Raw genomic sequence first — 18,197 nt, 5'->3', positions numbered from 1 at the left:
ATACATACATATATACTGGAGAAACTGGAAAGGGTCTGGCAGAAACAAAGTGTAGACAAGAAGCTCCAAATAGGTACATGATTTAAACATAAAGAGTGACATTGTAAACGAATCAGAGAAGTGTGGAAGAAATTATCTGTCAGATCTATGGATAGGTGAAGAGTCCATGACCAAACAAGAGCTAAAAGGGGATCACAGGAAATAAAAAATGTACAACTTTGGTTACATAAAAGTAAATGTTTTTGTACAAAAAAAAACCAAATTCAGTTAAAATTAGAAGAGAAATAAGAGAACAGGGAAAAAAAATCTTTGTTGTGATTCTCTGATAAAGTTATCATTTCCAATGTACGTGGAGAACTGATCATATATGCAAATAAGGGCCATTTCCCAATTGATAAATGGTCAAAGAATATGAAAAACAGCTCCCGAGGAAGAAATCCAAGTTATCAACAATTATGTGAAAAAAATGCTTTAATCATTAATAATTAGATAAATGCAAATTAAAACAACTCTGAGGTACCACTTCACACCTATCAGATTGGCAAAGTTGATCAAAAGGAAAATAACAAATGCCATAAGAACTGTGTGAAAACAGGTACATTAGTAAACTGAAGGTGGAATTGTTCATTGGTTCTGTAATTCTAGAAAGCAATTTGAAACTACACCTTAAAAAAAAAAAACCTTATTAAATTGCATACCATTTGATCTAGTGCTTCACTACATCTACATCCCAAAGAGATCAAAGAAAGATGAAAAGGACCCATATGTAACAAAAATATTTGTAGCAACTCTTTTTGTGGTAGCAAAGAATTGGAAACCTTTCAGTTAGGTACAGGCTGAACAAATGATGGTATTTGAATGTAATGGAATCCTATTATGCCGTAAGAAATTATGAAGGATCACCAATCAGAATTTAGATGTAACTTTTAAACATCCTTAGCCAGAATAATAAAAACCCACTGGAGGTCTTCAGAAGCCTTCACCCTGCTCTTCTGTCACAACTAGGACAGACATTTCCACACTCAGAAATTCAAATATCTGTATAGTGCTGATTAACAAAGCCTTATCAGAATATCATCTTGAAGGGAAGACACATAACTTCCATATAGGCAAAGAAGGAATCCTGTTCTGAGCACAGGTACAAGACACGGTGCTTTGTTCCTAAAAGAGCTAATATTTATACTGATGAGTAGTTCATAAAGTTTGGTTGCCTGCACTAATGAGTATACATCTTTTTAGGGTACTCCCTGTCCTATTAAACATAAATTAAGATAAAATAAATGGTTTTATATGTGGACCATGTGTTGAAATCATGCATTAAAATGAATTCAAAGAAAAAAAAGTCTTATATGTACCAAAATATTCATAGCAGTACTTTTTGTGTTAGCGTGAAGCATGTTAAAAACCTCCTTTTTAATACAACTGAAAATATGAAAAAAAATGATATTTTCTCCAACCTAAAATCCTTTCTAGACTCTTTTCTCTAGAAAAGGGCATAGAATGCCAGTAAGAAAGGCTAAGGTCTGGGAAATGGAGGTCTAATAACAATACTTTGAACAAAGAGTATTTTTTTTTTCATTAAAATCTTTGCCTTTCCCATCCACTGAAGCAAATAGCCTGTGATCCATCCAGGGAAAGTGCTCTTTTTTTCTATCCCAGGGAACTGTCCTCTTTTTTTTCCAGAAAGTATTCTAATATTGATCATAGACAAGAGACACTTCCAATCCTTAAGAGTTGTAGTCAAGAAAAGGACCTAGTAGTTCTAGTTGAAGATTAAGTGACTACTGTAAGACATTTTCATTCTAGAATGTTAACCTAAAATTGTGTGGGGTAACCTCAAAAATATAATATTTTAACATATTTTGATTTTTCTTCTTCAGCATTCCTATAAATAGTACTGAAATTGCCCTGGTATAGAGAGAGATGACCAAGGGCATGGCAGGGTGGGAAGAAGAGAGGAGAAATTATGCTAGTTCAGACTGTTTGGACAAACTAGAAATGTTTGGATATTAATGTTAAATAAAATTATCTATGGCAAACTTGTGCCTAAAATAGGGTACAGTATTTCTATTTTTCTTTTATAGTAGCAAAAGAAAACAAACCCCACATGGACACAATAAGATGCCCATTAATTGGAGATTGATTGAACAAATTGTGGTATATGAATGTAATGGAATATTTATGTGCCATTAAGAAACAATGAACATAAAGAATTCAGAGAAATATGGGAAGACTTACATGAAGCAAGCAAAATAAGATTAATAATATACATGAATGACCACAACAACATAAATAAAAAGGACAGAATAAACACAATGACAAATATTTAATTCAGAGGTTAGATGATTATGGGTGTTCAGCATGCAAATATGGACCAACATACCATTGCTGAATTATTCAATTTTGTTTTACTGTTTTTCTTTGTTATAAGGGGAGTTTTGGAAAGCATGGGGGTAGACAGTCTACAGGGAAATGATTTTAATGTGAAAAATATTGATTTTTTCAAAAGATCTATAGTTTTCCAATACTCTCTGAAATTCTGCATTACCTTCCAAATAGGCACAACTGATCAATCAACCCTTCTATCACCATCACTATCACATTCCTTACTAATAACAATTTCTACAGACCATATCTTCCCCTCCTTTATAGTACAGCATAGTACAGTATAGTACAGTTTTAATTCAACAACAGCTCCACACACATTTATTAAGCACTTACTATGTTCAAGGCAGGTGAGTGGATAGTTTAGTGAGCCAGGCTCAGGTATCAAGACTACCTTGATATCTCAGGTATCAAATTCTACCTTTGACATATGCCAGCTGTGACCTTGAACATGTCATGTAAACTTTCAGGGCCCCCAGAAACCTTGTAGATCTAGGTAGAAATTTTCTTCACCGAGAATTCTGTGCAGTAATGAAATGACAGATCAGAACTACCACCTCTTCCCAGCCCCCAAAAATATTCAAGACAAAAAGGATATAAAGACCAAAATTACATTTAATCACTGCTTTCAAGGGGCTCATAGTCTGGTTAGATGATGCACTATGTATACAGATAAGTAAATACAAAATAATTTGAAGAGGGAGAGAACACTCACAATGAGATAGATTAGGAAGGGTTTCCAAAAGGAGATGGCACCTGAGTTGAGCCTTGAAGGAAGCTAAGGGCTTAAAGAAGCTTCTGTGGTTGTACAGAAGAAATTAAAGTGCATATTAGTCAAAGGGGTGGTCTATGCAGGAAATCAAATGATAAGTTTGGGAAAGACTAAGTTTAGAAAGTCAATTTGACATGTACTTAGAATGCATAAAAAGGAACAATTTTAAACTGGAGCCATATTGTGGAAATGCCACATTGAAGAATTTGTAGTTTTTACTGGAAGCAATTGGGAGCCCCTGGAGATTTTAGAGAAGCGTAGCAACATCGTCAAATCAGTGCTTTAAGAAGATGATTTTGGCAGCAACGCAGAGGAAATATTGGAGAAGGGAAGGTCCAGAAGCAGATACCAATTAAGATGTTATTACAATTGTTCTTGTGATTATTGATAAGAGTGTGAGTGGGAAATAGTGTGAGTGGGAAACAAAAGAGGCAGATATGTAATCAAACTAACAAGACTCAGCAACAGATCAGCTATAGGGGTTGAAGGAGAGGTATGATCAAGAATGACTCTGAGGTTGCAAAAGGGAAGAATGATGGCCCTTTCAACAGAAATAGATTTGGAGGAAGAATAGGCTAAGGGAGAAGATAATAAGTTGTTTTATTTTGGACATGTGAATGCCGATGAGATTAGAGATGTCCAGCGGACAGTTGGTATTCTGGGATTAGATTTCAGAAAAATTAGGACTGGACATATGTATTTATATTGATACATACTGGGGAGTCATCTGCCTAGGGATGACAACTGAAATCCTAGAAGCTAAGATCACTAGAGAAAGGGTGTAGAGAGAGCCAAAGGGGTGCCACGGCTACATTTTTCAACCACACTCACAGTTAAGAAACAAGAGATGATCCAGCAAAAGAGACTGAGAAGATCCAGGAGAGAAGAGTGTCATATGCTTTGATATTCCTCCAGTTACCTGTCATTTTTCCCATTTTTAGTATGAATACAGACACACACACACATACACATAAAATTTCAATAGCTTAAAACTGAACTAAAATTTCGGGGACATTCTCTGTGTGCTAGACCCAGACCCTCCCATATCCTCTTGCCAGTAATAACCAGGTTTTGAATATACTCACCCTCCTCGAATACATCTCTGAAGATGTGGAGCGCTACTGTGACCTTGGTTACAACCTTGCAGTCTATGCTGTTCAGGAACAATTTGGCCATCTCATTATGGTAGAGCCGTGCTACCAAAGGAAGATAATTCAAGAGAGTGGAAGAGGACAAATGAGGTTCTAGAATAGGGAAGAACCTAGAAGTCATCTAATCCAGTCCCCTTATTTTATAAATGGAAAAACTGAGGACCAGAAAAACAAGGTGATTTGTTCAAAGTCTTACAGAAAATGAAAAAAAAAACAAGCTGGGATTTGAACCCAGATTTTCTTATTTTAAATTCTCAACCCCTTTTACAATACTGCCTCTGATTGTTTACCAAGGGCTAGAAAAGTTTGCAGAAAGGGTAGGTTCATTGGCAGGGGCTTAGAACCCACCCCTTACTCCCATTTTCTTCCCAATCACCATTGCCTAATTATGACAAATAGTCTTTATTTTTATTATTACTAGAATTATATCTCAGTCTCTCTAGGCATAGATCATCTCTGGAAGAAGATTATAGGGACCAGAGAGATACTGGAGAAAAGAAACACACTTTGAATTCATATTATGTACAGCTGATATATATTGCTTTGAACTTCAGATCTGGGCAAGCTATTCATATAAGGACAGAAATACTGTATCCCAACCTCCACTTTCCACAGAAGATGAAGGCTGGTTCTGAGGCAAATCTAGTCCACCTTGCCTTGACAGCCTCCAGGCTAGGTAGAAATGAAGGTGGTTATTTACCACCCACCTAACCCCCTCCCTCCTCACAGTTTAGCTCAGGTCAAGTGACCCTGTATTCTTACTCATAATATGGAAGGACTGCAAAGCCATGTTGTGGTTCTGAAGTAAATATGAATCTGTACTGATACCTTTCCTGTAAGTCACCTGTAAGAAGAGAAACTGTTTGGAGGAAGAAACCAGAATCCACAGGAGCCCCTTGTAAGCAACCCACTATCATGGAAAGAGCATTGAAGTTGGAGTGAGAGATTTGGGTTTATACCCGTCTCTGTCACACATGAAGCTTGGGCAAATCTCTTCACTTTTCTTGGCCTGATTTTTCTCATCTACAATATGGGATAAGCACCTTAGAGGGTTGTTGTAAGAAGCTATTGTTTTTAGTATTGAGAGAAGAAACTAAAGCAAAGAGCAGGGGAAACAGGACAGTCATTGGGAAAACAGAAAGCTGCATCCCAGAAGACTCCCTAGATTTCCAGTGCAAACACAGAAGTCCAGTACAGTTTTCACCTGAAGGAGTTGTTCCCTAGCACCTAACACCATGGCTTAAGCACCAAGTACTTAATCGAGTTCACTGAATTGAGTGAATTGAATTATGGAGAAATTGTAATCATTTTCTCTTCACCACATGGTGAGTAAAATATCTTTCCCCTCTTCTTCCCCCACCCCGGAAAATCAGACATTTTCCTGTGGAATGACATGAACTTTCTGTATTCTTTTTCTCAGTGCTGGAAAAATCAACAATGGCCTTCCAGTGAAAACTTCCTAATCTGACTCCATGGAAATTTGTCCAACCTAGCTTGGGAAAGAATTCCAGTCCTTCTCCATAGGGTCAATGCATTTGCCTAGTCAAATAGGCCTAAGGACCACAAAAGTAGTGACAAATGACACAAAGGCCCAGTACAGGCTGGGTTTCTTGTAGAGTTCACTATCTCCATGGAGGTGGGGATCATAGAGACTCAAGGGGCCCAGATCCCTTGATTCCCACAGAGCTCACCTGTGAAGACAACAGGACCACAAGGTCATCCAACTTCGATGCCAGATTCATACCCCCAGACCCACTGGCAGCCACAGCTTCCAGGAGCTGGGAAAGACACTATATAAAAGGGTAGGGTCAGAACTCTAAATCTATGACCAGTTACTCCCCCCCCCCGACTTCATTTAGCCCTTTTTCCCTTAATAATCTACTTGTCAGGTGCCATTTATTATGATTATATTACAGAGAAGCAGATTGAGGATTGCTGAAAAGATTGCATCAGTTTAGGATTTTGAAACATTCCAAAAATGCTGGCATAGAAGGTCAAGTGGTTTTCCTCTCACCAGAGGTCTTCAAGCAAAGACTGGATAACCACTTGCTAAGAAATACTTATTCTAGTATGGGTGGGACTAAGTGATGTCTGAAGTCCTTTCCAAGTCTCAAGCACTGTTGTGTCCCCTTACTAGATTATAAGCTCCATGGTAGCATGGAAAAGATCTTAAGAAAAACTTTTTAGCTCCTCAGATATTTAGCGTAGTGACCCATACATGGTCATAAGCCATAAATGGTTTTCTGATTGAAAGGAATGGAGTTAAGAAATCACTCCTGTCTCCCATCTTTTCTCTAAGTATTGTCATACTCCAGATCCTAGGCAGATAACATGCAATGTCTAAAAAGAAGATGCCTGTTCCTTTCAACTCGTTCCTAAAGCTTTTCCAATCTGAATCAACTCAGATGTATCAATTAACCTACTGTGAGTGCCTAAAAGAGGGAAAACTTTTGGGGCCATTCAAAATCATGAAAACAGTGAATTCTGACTTCAGACAGAATAAACAAACTCTTGCCAGCAACTGGGCTTCCCCATAGGAACTAATCCAGCTATCTTTCTTTGCCTTTCTTTCCAGTGATGAGAGCTCACACTTACACATTACTTGAGGATTTGCTAAGTATTTTACTAAACCTTCTGAGGGGTATAGAACAAGTATTCTTGTCTCCCCTTTTCAGAGGAGAAAAATGGGGCCCAGAGAGGAGAAATACATGATTTGCCTGAGTCCCATAGCTACATAAATAGAGCTGAATGTCAAGACCTCTCTGGGATTCTTCACCCTACAGAGACACGAAGCTATAATCAAAGCCAAATTTTCAAAGCCCCAAATACCTTCCTCTTTTTGTTCCTCCTTGAAAAGAGGCAAATAACCATACACTGACATTACCTATAGCCCTCTTTCAAAGTATGTTGACATAGGATTTGCTTTTGAATGGTCCTTAATTTTATTTATACACACACACACACACACACACACACACATATATCTGACAGGCCCATTTCTGGATAGAACTGATCATAATAAAAATAGAATAGTTGGTAAGAATATCATGTTTAGGTGGTTAAGGTCACAGATCCTTTCCTTATATGAAATAGCTAGTTCCTCACAAAGCAAAACTTCACATCTAGGCTACAAGCTGCCCCTCAAGAACCATGTCACAAATATGTGTCCCCCTTGGACACAAAGGTATTCTTCAAAGTGAATGTGATAAGTCACTGAAGACTTGTCAGGGACCTAAGTCTAAAGTAAAGCAGACATAAGGCCTGAGTTTCAATTTATCAAAAAATCATATGATATGGGGAAACTTGAAGTTGTGAAATCATCTGTCGCCCCTCTCCCCAGTTTCGCTTAACCCATTTCCTTATTTCTGAAAATAAGACTGCTTGCTCAGGCTCTTGACCAAAAGGGTAAGGGGGGTTTTGTAGTTTTTCTGCTATATAATCGTGCATCTGCTTCTGTAAAGTGCTTCCCTTCCTTCAATCTGTTTGAGAGAAGGTGAAGTCCACTTCTGTAAAGAACCAAATAAAGGACTTTCTGTTTATACTTTGAGACACCTCTGAGTAGTCAGTTTGAGTAGGGGTCTCGTAATCCCACACAAAAGAAATCTGGGTAATGGGTACAACTACCCAGAACACATCACAAAGCACATCTGTCAGTGGTGCCATCTTCACCAAAAAAAGAACAACACAGTGTGGAGGGAGCACAAAGAACACTGGACTGGAAATCAGAAGACCTAAAAGAACTAGTTGTTTCATGGTGAAGTCACTCTACCTTGGTTGTTATTGTTCAGTCTGGCTGACTCTGTGATCCCATTTGGGGTTTTCTTGACAAAGTGACTGGAGGGGTTTGTCATTTCCTTCTCCAGTTCATTTCATAGATGAGGAAACTGAGGCACATGGGGTTAAATGACTTGGCTAGGATCACACAGCCAGTAAGTGTCTGAGGCTAGATTTGAACTTAGGAAGATGAATCTTCCTGAATTCTATCCACTGTGGCCACCAAGTTGCCACAATTGCTCTTTAATAACAGGGATGAACATCCATCTCTCATCTGCCTCATCTACACACATCATGTGTGTGAAAGTGCTTCCTGGATAAATATAAGATAATTTAATAACTTAGTTATGTTTTTCTTATATGTATTCTCAACTGTTTCTCATGTTCTATATACTCAAGTAGACTATGAAGTCCTTGACAAAGGGATTACAGTTGTGAATTTTCTTTGTATCTCTCTGCAATAGAACTTACTCAGTTTGTTTTAATTAAATTTAATTCAACAAAATAATCATGCTAGAGAACAACTAAGATATGGTCCCTATGCCCTCAGAACTTGAAATCTAATGGGTATAAGAAATGGGCAAATCCTGCTGGGGGAGAGAAGAGAAGGTACTGTCTCCCTTTTTGTGTGTACCCTTCCTGCCTTCCTTGTCTCCCTTTCTCTCCCCCAGGTACCCTGGGTTCCTTCTATTCAATCTCTCCTGCACATATTTGTAGCTAGTCACATTCTTAGTTTCTTCATCTGTAAAATAAAAAAAAAAATGTTGGACTAGATGACCTCTGAGATCCCTTCATACTCTAGATCTATGACTTTATGATTCTTCTAACAAAATTTTCTCTCAGATTCTTCACTTAGAGGTAGGGAAAAATGACTTGTTCCTCCCAGAAAAAGTATATTCTTCCCAAAGGAGATTGTCCCATTATAGGGATCAAAGCCTTAAGGTAAAAGGATGAAGCAACAGTGTATAGGAGGCCCTTTCAGAAATGTCATGTCTATATTTTACATAATTGCACGCATATAACCTATATCTGATTGCTTATTGTCTTAGGGAAAGGGGAGAGAAGGAAGGGATAGAATTTGGAACTCAAACTCTAAATAAAAATGTTTAAGAATGGGGGGGGGGGGGAAGAAGTGTCATTTCTGCTCTTTGTAACATCTCTCCTATACTTCCCTTTCTCTTTTCTAACATTGTCCCCACCCTGGAGCAGATGCTCATTACCTCTCATGGGTTATTATTATAGCCTGCTGGTTGCTTTGTTGGACTTTTTAAAGTCCTTATTTACTCGTCCCCTTCCTAACTTTCCAGTCTCCTCACACCTCACCCTCCCTTCACCTTCTCTGAGATCATTGAAGGCTTCCTGGCTGTTCCTCAGGCACTCTGCCTCTCTGCACTTCTCTTCTTTCTCCTCTCTCTTCTGGCTTCCCTGGCTCCTTGCAGGACTCAACTAAAGTTCAGCCTTCTGCAAGAAGCCTCTGCCAGTCCTCTTTAACCTTATTGCCTTTCCCCTGAGATTCTCCCCAATTCATCCTACACACAGATTTATGTATATAGCTGCTTGCATGTTGTCTCCCCTGTAGGCCTATGAACTCCTGAAAGCAACAGGGAATGCGTTGGGTTTTTTTGTTTCATTTGATTTCTTATCTTTCTCTATATCTCTGGACCTTAGTATAACTAGCATTTTTATTGTTGTTGTTCAGTCTTTTTTCAGTTGTGTCCAATTCTTTGTGACCCCACTGGGGTTTTCTTGGCAAAGATACTTTAGTGATTTCCTTCTCTAGCTTATTTGACAGAGGAGGAAACAGGCAAACAGGGTTAAGTGACTTGCCCAAAGTCATATAGCTACTAAGTGTCTGAGGCTGCCTTTGAATTTAGGTCTTCCTGAATTCCAGGCCCAGCACTATGCCACTCAGCTGCCCTGTGGCTGTCACTTAGTAAGCACTTAATAAATCGATTTGATATTAGAGAATACAGCAGTCATATGGTTTTATTGGTTATCATAATTCAAAAATGGCCCCAGAGTCACATCTCTCTGATTATTGCTTGGTCTAATACAGTGCTTATTCATTAGGCAAGTAAATATATTGAAATTCTCTATCATAGTCTGGCTCAGGGAGGATCAACTTTAAGAGAAGTATGCTAAGTCTAGGAGAGAACTTAAGAGATCATCCAGTCCATCACCAAAGAAATTAAGTGAATTGTCCAAGGTCATATAAGCAATAAGTTGCAGAAGCAGGATCTGAGTTCAGGGCTTCTATAACTCCAAATTCGTTGTGATTTCCATGACAGACAGAACACTAATTCTAAGTACCAAAGTAAGGACCATATTTTGGTATCCTGTGGAAACTTGCTAAAGACTTCTATAAGGTCTATGTATAATTTCTAGTAATTGTAGAATGACCTATTCTTTTTTCACTTTCCCTATCATTTGAAATCACATTAAGTCAGAGATGATTCTACCTACCCATAAGGTGGTTTTAGGTACAGAGTATGCCTAGATTTGAGCAGAGGACCCTAGGAGTCAGAGAAGGATGTATGCTTTTAAGAGACACCCATATTCACCTGAATAATGTAGAAGGGATTCACATCTGCTTTGCTCAGGATCAAAAGACGAGGGATGAACCAGCATATTTGACATTTCAGCTTTGGTGGGGAGATGAGAAAGAAGAGGTCTCCCAAAATACTCAAGGTTTGTTCAGCCACCTGTGCCCAGGGAAATAATACCAGTACCTTAGCTGAGAGGCTTTAGGAGGGTGCAGTGGCTCCCCCATAAGGCAATAAGAATTTGCCCTGTAATCTGTGTGTAGATAACCACTTCCAAGGTTTCCCTGGGTTGTTGGCAAGTAAGAGGTAATATTGTGTACCTCTAAAATGTGCTGTTTCTTTAAGAAACACCACTTTGGTTGTCTCCTGACTGATGACTCCCTGGAATGACCCTCAGTGACTTTGGACAACAACGTGCAAAACGTAGGGGGCGGGGAAAAGGAGAGAAAGGCACTTATCCTTTTGGTGCTCTTTGAAAAGGAAAGGAAAGGGTTGGGAAATTTAGCTGAGTGTCTTGACAAGGGAAGAGTTTATTCACTTTGCTAACAGGAAGCTATACCATTCCATCCTTGGCTCACTGGACATTGTGCTCCCCAGGCCCCATCCATTATATCAGCAAATGCCTAGCCCTACCTTGCTGTTGGTCTTCAGGGGCCAGCGATTAAAAAGCACTCGGAGTGTCAAGCCGGCCTTACAGGACAACATCTCCTTTGTGATGTCCAGGGCTTCTTCACCATCATTGCCCAGAGAAATGTGCTTTAGGGCATTAATGGCCAATCCACTAATCACTGCATGGGAAATTCAGAGGTGACACTGAACCCACACCAATCCCCTGGCCTTCACTGTGCTAGGAGTGAATCACGTGTTCTTCATATTCCCTCCCCTTTTTCATAGGGACACTAGCTATATCCCAATTTCTAGATATACTCCATTATATATATAAATTGGTTTGGCTCCAGGCACCTACAGTCCTGCCAAGTATGACTTGGCTTCTCATACTGCAAGGGTAGAAAGGTTGCAAGGCTGATGCTACAACTGCCATGCTCTTCTCTCCATTTTTTTCCCTGTCTTGCCTTCCACCCACCACCACTATCCATCCTTTAGTCCTAACAAAGGTCCTCACCATTACATAATCCCAGTCTTTCTTCTTCAGTCTGGGCCTTTCTCAGGAGGGGTAGGATATAGCTCCATGTAGCACCAATGTAGGGTACCATACCTAGATACAAAGAGGATGAAAACGGGTACTTCTATCTTAGGGTAAGAAGGTGACACCTGACCCATTTGCTAGCTATGTGACCATGGAAAAATCACTTAACCTTCCTAGGCCTCAAGTTTCTCATGTATAAAATGAGGGAGTTGGCCTACACAGACTCTGGGGTACCTTTCAATGTGAGATCTGGGATCCTGTAATGAGCTAATTTTTCATTCATAGAGGAAAGCCACAGGGAAAGTTGAGGTTCTAGATAAGGTATTATCATCCCCTGAGATTTGTCCCTTCAGGGCATGTAAAAGCTGCCATCTTGGGGATCAATAGGAAATGATTTGCCATGGCCTCCTTGGGTATCTGAGACTTATATGTAGGTTTAGAGGTGGGAGGAGATTTATCCTTCTGTCAGTGCTAGAGCCCTACTGCTGCTCCACTGTCCCTGACTTCCACACAAAGGGCCATCCATGATCCTGGGACTGAGGAAGATCCAGTGGCTAGACTCCAATCATTCATTGGAGCAAGGGACACCTTTCCAGCTTCTGCTACTCTCCCAAACTTGTTTGCCTCAATAAACAGACCTCCTACCTTCACCAATCCATGAAACTTGCAGCACTGGCCTAGTTGCTTAGCCAGGTCAGTCTTAAGCTGTCTTCTTCATGATTTGATTAGCCCAGAGAGTATGAAGATTCATATTCCTTATAAACCAGTGACTGGATTACCCTTCCAGCCCCTATCCCCACCTTTCTTCTTTAACGGGAGCAGGAATGGGAATAAGATGCCTCTCAGCTATCCCTAGAAAGTCCTATCCACCATGGACTTGAGGTCTCTTTTTGTTCTGCATCAGAGATGCTTCCAACCCAGCCTATAGTGGGCTCCATCCTATCATCATTGGTTAATGCTTTGGAATGGAATCGAAATGAATTGTGGAAAATGGCCAGTAAGATTGTTCTGCTTTGGCTTTCTACCTTTCCCTTTCCCTAAGTCCTCCTTATTTTATTGTTGTAGTTGTTGAACCTATGATTTTCTAGATACAGGAAACTCCTAACAATTCAGCTCTTCAAATGCTCTGAAACTTATAGGCTCTGAGGGATGCTCAAGGGCATTGAAAAATTAAGTAACTTTGTTCAATGACACAAAGTCAGTGAGTGTCAAGGGCAGGACTTGGGCCAGATGTCCCTGATTCTGAGACTGGTTCTCTCTATACTAAATTGGGCTGCCTTTCATTTCCTCCTTCTTTATGTCCTCCATCAAAATTCCCCATCTCAGACTACCTCATAAAAACATCACAGGTAGGTCCTTCCTTTCACTCCTCTGAATCTTCTGAGTTGGAATGGGGATGCTCCAACCAACCCCCTGCCAATACTTCCAACACCCTATCCCTGGGAGTCTGAGCCTTCTCAACCCCTTCAACTCTCTGCTAGATTTCTGGTGGGCTCTTCCATATCAGGGACCTCAATTACTCAAGCTCATCAGGGAATTATAAAAATTATGAGGGGGATTGAGGGACCCATTCCTCCATCTTTCTTCTGCCCCTAATCCAAATGTTCTTCTCTCTCATACCCACTCCTACCTTGATAGAGGATGAGTTTCCCCATTGTCCGAAGAAGATTTGGCTGGGGTAGGCTGTGCTCCTTCATTTGGTCCCAAAAATTAGTGATGATCACTTTGGGGCTGTGGGCTTCTAAAGCTAGTAGGACAGCAGCAGCACTTTCCTCCTGCACTTTCTTTACATTCTGGAAAAAGGGACATGCATTTCCTATGCAGACTGATCTGCTGGACTTTGGGAACTTGCTCCCTGTTATGTAAATTACAGATCTCATCACACTGGAAGGTGATGGAGATCCCTGTACATATGGCAGAAAGAAATGAGTGCTCCAGGGGGAAGGTCACCACATAGCAGGACTACTCAGGTTATTCCCTGGGACAAGTAGGAAATGAGCAGGTAGGAATGCAGATGTGAAGATGAGTGTGTTGAGGAGATGTGTAGACAGGGAGATAGTTAGTCAAGAACAAAAATAAGAAAACAGGAAAAGGGGCCAGCTTCAGATAAATAAGCCTATAGTGGAAAGAGATGTTGTGGAGATACAGTGGAGAGAGATCTGGACTAAAGCAGGAAATTTGGACTGGAATCCCAACTCTACACTATATTAGTTTGTGACCACTGGTAAGTAAGTCACTTAACTTCTCTCAGTCAGTTTCTTTATCTGTAAAATGGGCAGAATAATTACTTCCATTATTCACCTCATAGAGTTGTAGAATTAAGGTTTTCTAAATCTCAAAGCCCTATATAAGTTCTTATTATTAATAAGGCTGATTATGCAACTGTTACTTAGGCAAATAGATTATCAGGGAATAAGTAGACAGTAAGTAGAGGGGTCAGCAAGGGGATATTATAAATTCACAGGTAGTAGAACTAAAAGGGACCGTATAGATCTACTAGTTTAAGCACTAAGGTAGGAATAGGGCAACTCTAGTGGAGTATTGAGAGCAGTATCATTGGGGTGGTTGTTCTAGGATATCCTTGGAGGACATATATCAGGGCAGCTTTCTCCTTACCCAGTCAGCATTCAAAATAAGGTGTTCTTACATCTGTGTTGCATTTTAAATCTCTCAAATAGAAAATAAGAACCTTGAGGGTAGGTACAATTTTTCATTTTTTGTCTTTGCCCCTCAAGCTTAGCCCAATGGTTTATCCATAACAGGAGTTAAACAGATGTTGACTGAATTGAATCGATCCCAGGTCTTCGCTCTGGCTCACCAGATGCCCCACCTCCCTCCCCGCAGCCATAGTCCCTTCAACTAAGCATTCACATCCACGCAGATCACAAATCTTGGCACTAGCCCAAGGAGCAAGAATAGAAAATTACATCTTTGGCCAAATATGCAAGGTCTTTAGTACCTTCTATCCCTGACCAATACAGTTACTACCAAGACTGACTCACTTGGAATTAGCCAGGCTCTTTCCTTCTCCCAATTTCCCTCATCCCCTAAGCCCCAGAAGTCTCACCACATTTAGTAAGTAGTTGATGATGATTTCAGTTATATTCTGGCTCATGGACACATTTATTCTCTTGCTGCTTAAGATTTTCCTTTCCAGTAAGCTGAGAATATGAGAGGTATTCTCCGGAACTAGCTATTAGAAAAAAAAAACACAAAAAACTAGAAGTAAAGGGGTGTGTGTGTGTGTCTGTGTGTCTCTGTGTGTGTGTGTGTGTGTGTGTGTGTGTGTGTAGGGATATATATCATTGAGATCCCTAGTAACCACACAGACTACAAGAAGAAAAGTGGAGAAAAAGAAGAGGAGGAAGTGAGAGGAAGGAGAGAGAGAAGGACAGGGAGAAGGAAGAGACTCAGAGAAGAACACTCAGACCAGTGACACAGACTAGCCTCAACAGGTGTAGCTAAATCTATTAGTGGTTCCAAAGATTTTGCTTGAAAATCTCTTTACAACAACTGATTTTTGTCCATCTGGCTGTGTAGACCTGTCCCTTGCTGTCTGAAGTGAGGTGAATGGTTACAATGGCCTCACCTGAGAAGCATTCTGGATTGAATCCAATAGTCTTTTGAAGTTTGTTGCTGAGGAGCTTGGTTCCCATTTCCTTTCAGACATGATTATATATGTTCTTGGATATCCTGGGATATCTCTGTGAGGTATAGAAAGAGTAAAATTTGTTTCTTTCCTGCTGGAGTTTTCTGGTTCCCATTTCCTAAGACTCTCACTCCCAGAGGCAATATGGCGTAATGGAAAGAGTATCAGACTTCAAGTCAGAAAATCTGGGTACAAGTTGTGTCTCATCTCTTGGTTAGCTGTGTGATCTTAGAAAAATCATGCCTCTTTCCTCATCTGTGAAATGGAGATACTATCTATACTTACCTACCTCAGAGGATTACTGTGGAAACCAAATGAGGGACTAAGTAAAAGTGATCTATAACTGTAAAGTACTATTTAAATGTACAATATTATTATTCTATCTATCTATCCCTTTCACAGGCCCTGGAGGGAGACATAGATGGAATCTAGGCAAGTCTAAATATGAAACATGGATCCTAAATCCCAAACTCCATATCCATTCTTACTAAAGAGTCTGGGAAGGTCTTACTGGATCTTTCTTAACAAAACAAGATTCCTTTGACAAGGCACTGTCTAGTGCTGGGGCTGGAGTAAGAAAGACTCATCTTTCTGAGTTCAAATCTGGCCTCAGACATTTATTAGCTGTGTGACCCTGGGCAAATCACTTCACTTCTGTTTGCCTTGGTTTCCTTACTATAAAGAGGGGATAATAATAGCACTTACCTCTCAGAATTGTTGTGAAGATCAAATGAAATAATAATTATTAAGCACTGAATATAGTGTCTGACACATAGTAGGTACTTAATAAATGTGGGGCAGCTAGGTGGTGCAGTGGATAGAGTACCAGTTCAGAAGTCAGGAGGACCTGAGTTCAAATCTCACCTCAGACACTTGACACTCACTAGCTGTGTGACCTTGGGCAAGTCACTTAACCCCAATTGCCTCATCCTGGGTCATCTCCAGTCATCCTGATGAATATCTGGTCACTGGATTCAGTGGCTCTGGAGGAGAAGTGAGGCTGGTGACCTGCACAGCCCTCCCTCACTCAAAACAAAGTCAAGTGCAAGTCACTTCATTATTTCTCTGATGGCATGGTCTTCATTGGCAACGAAGGATGAACACACACACTTAATAAACGTTCATTCCCTTTCTTCCTTCCTAAAATCTTTGTTAATGTAGTACAGGTAAGCTTTTGGGATCCTTATTCTAACTCGAACCTAAATTGCTGAGTCAGGTCACAAGAACATAGCTACTACATGCCATTAGAATTCTAGGGTTAATCTTAGAGGGGCTTATCTTTTTGTTATTTTAATATATAATATTTTATTTTCCCTCAATTAAATGTTAAAAAAATTTTTTAATATTTGTGTTTTTTTTTTAAGTTTTGAGTTCTAAATTCTACCCCTTCCTTTCTTTCTCCTTCCCCTTCCAACTCTCCGAGATGGTGAGCAATCAGATATAGGTTATCCGTGTGCAGTCATGTAAATACTTCCATGTTAGTCATTTTGTACAAAAAGACTCAAATAAAAGAATGAAAGAAAGAAAGTGAAAAATAGCGTGCTTCAGTCTGTATTTAAACAATATAGGTTCTTTCTCTGGAGGCACATAGTATGCTTCATCCTTAGTCCTTTGGGATTGTCTTGGGTCATTATACTGCTGAGAATAGCTAAGTCATTCATAGTTCTATGCTGCATAACATTGCTGTTCCTGAGTACAATGTTCTCCTGATTCTACCTACTTCACTTTACATCTGTTCATGTAAGTCTTTCTAGGTTTTTTTGAAGTCATCCTGCCTGTCATTTCTCATAGTGCAATAAGACTCTGACAAATCATACACCACAGCTTATTTAGCCATTCTCCAATTGCTGGGTATCCCTTCAATTTCCAGTTCTTAGTCACCACAAAAAAGAGGTGCTATAAATATTTTTGTACAAATAGATCCTTCCCTCCCCCACCTTTTTTTTTTTTTTTTGATGCCTCTTGGATATAGACCTCTCAGTGGTAATGCACACACCTGGTAAGTGAAGAAGCAGTAGGTCAGGGACGTCACTGACTGTGGACATTTACTGGAGGGTGGTATTCTTGACTTTAGCTCCAAGCCACAGGGAAGAACTGAAGGAGGATCTGAGACCAGAGGCAGTATACCCCAGGAATAGAGGTCATTACAATAATAATTGTAAATTATTGTAAATTACAATAAATAATTGTAAAAAAATTCTACAAATTTTTAAAAAATGAGTAAGCTAAATACAAAGAATCTTATCATAGAAAGTTACTATAGGAACTCTTCTTTCCTTCTTCAGAGGAGGATATTGAAGCCAAAAAAGCTTCTCCTATCCCAAAGAATAACATCAGATGGTCACCTGACCAAAAAGAATTCATAGAAGAACTTTAAAAAGGTTTTAAAAATCAAATGAAAGAGATTGAGGAAAAAATTTTTAAAAAAAGAACAATCCAAGAAAAACAAGAAAATTATGAAAAAGAAATCAACCAAATAGAAAAGGAGATCCAGAATTCTAAGAAAGAAAATGACTCCTTGAAAATTAGAATTGGTCAAGGGGAAGTCATCGAAGTTATAAAAGACCAAGAAATAGCAAAACAAAATATATGAATATATGAAAATAATGAAAAAATGGAAGAGAAAGTGAAACATCTTATAAGAAAAACAACTGATCTGGAAAACAGATTAAGAAGAGAAAACAGCAGAATAATTGAACTGCTTAAACACTATGATCATAAAAAAAATCTTGATACAATAATACAACAAATAATTAAAGAAAATTGTCCTGAAGTG

General features: G+C 39.4%; 1 protein-coding gene across 4 annotated transcripts in view; it reads right to left on the bottom strand.

Annotated features, from left to right (window-relative positions):
- LOC140533810 (maestro heat-like repeat-containing protein family member 1) overlaps positions 1-18,197 on the bottom strand; it is a 92,265-nt gene that overhangs the window by 61,653 nt on the left and 12,415 nt on the right. For 3 of the 4 annotated variants that reach the window (XR_011977065.1, XM_072654041.1, XM_072654043.1), the window contains exons 2-10: positions 15,362-15,476; positions 14,840-14,965; positions 13,403-13,565; positions 11,749-11,841; positions 11,259-11,413; positions 10,644-10,784; positions 6,000-6,098; positions 5,071-5,152; positions 4,243-4,353 (exon numbers count right to left, since the gene is read on the bottom strand). Coding sequence is in view for 3 of the 4 variants with exons in the window: in XM_072654041.1 (XP_072510142.1) it covers positions 4,243-4,353; positions 5,071-5,152; positions 6,000-6,098; positions 10,644-10,784; positions 11,259-11,413; positions 11,749-11,841; positions 13,403-13,565; positions 14,840-14,965; positions 15,362-15,442 (1,051 nt within the window). In the remaining variant the exon portion in view is untranslated. Of the gene's footprint in view, positions 1-4,242; positions 4,354-5,070; positions 5,153-5,999; positions 6,099-10,643; positions 10,785-11,258; positions 11,414-11,748; positions 11,842-13,402; positions 13,566-14,839; positions 14,966-15,361; positions 15,477-17,417; positions 17,528-18,197 lie in introns of all 4 variants that reach the window. The other variant, XM_072654042.1, reaches the window with a different exon arrangement.

This window comes from Notamacropus eugenii, chromosome 3 (genome assembly GCF_028372415.1).
Source record: "Notamacropus eugenii isolate mMacEug1 chromosome 3, mMacEug1.pri_v2, whole genome shotgun sequence".
Lineage (NCBI taxonomy): Eukaryota > Metazoa > Chordata > Mammalia > Diprotodontia > Macropodidae > Notamacropus > Notamacropus eugenii.
Note: the sequence above shows the minus strand (reverse complement) of the source record. Positions and strands in the feature narration are given on the sequence as shown.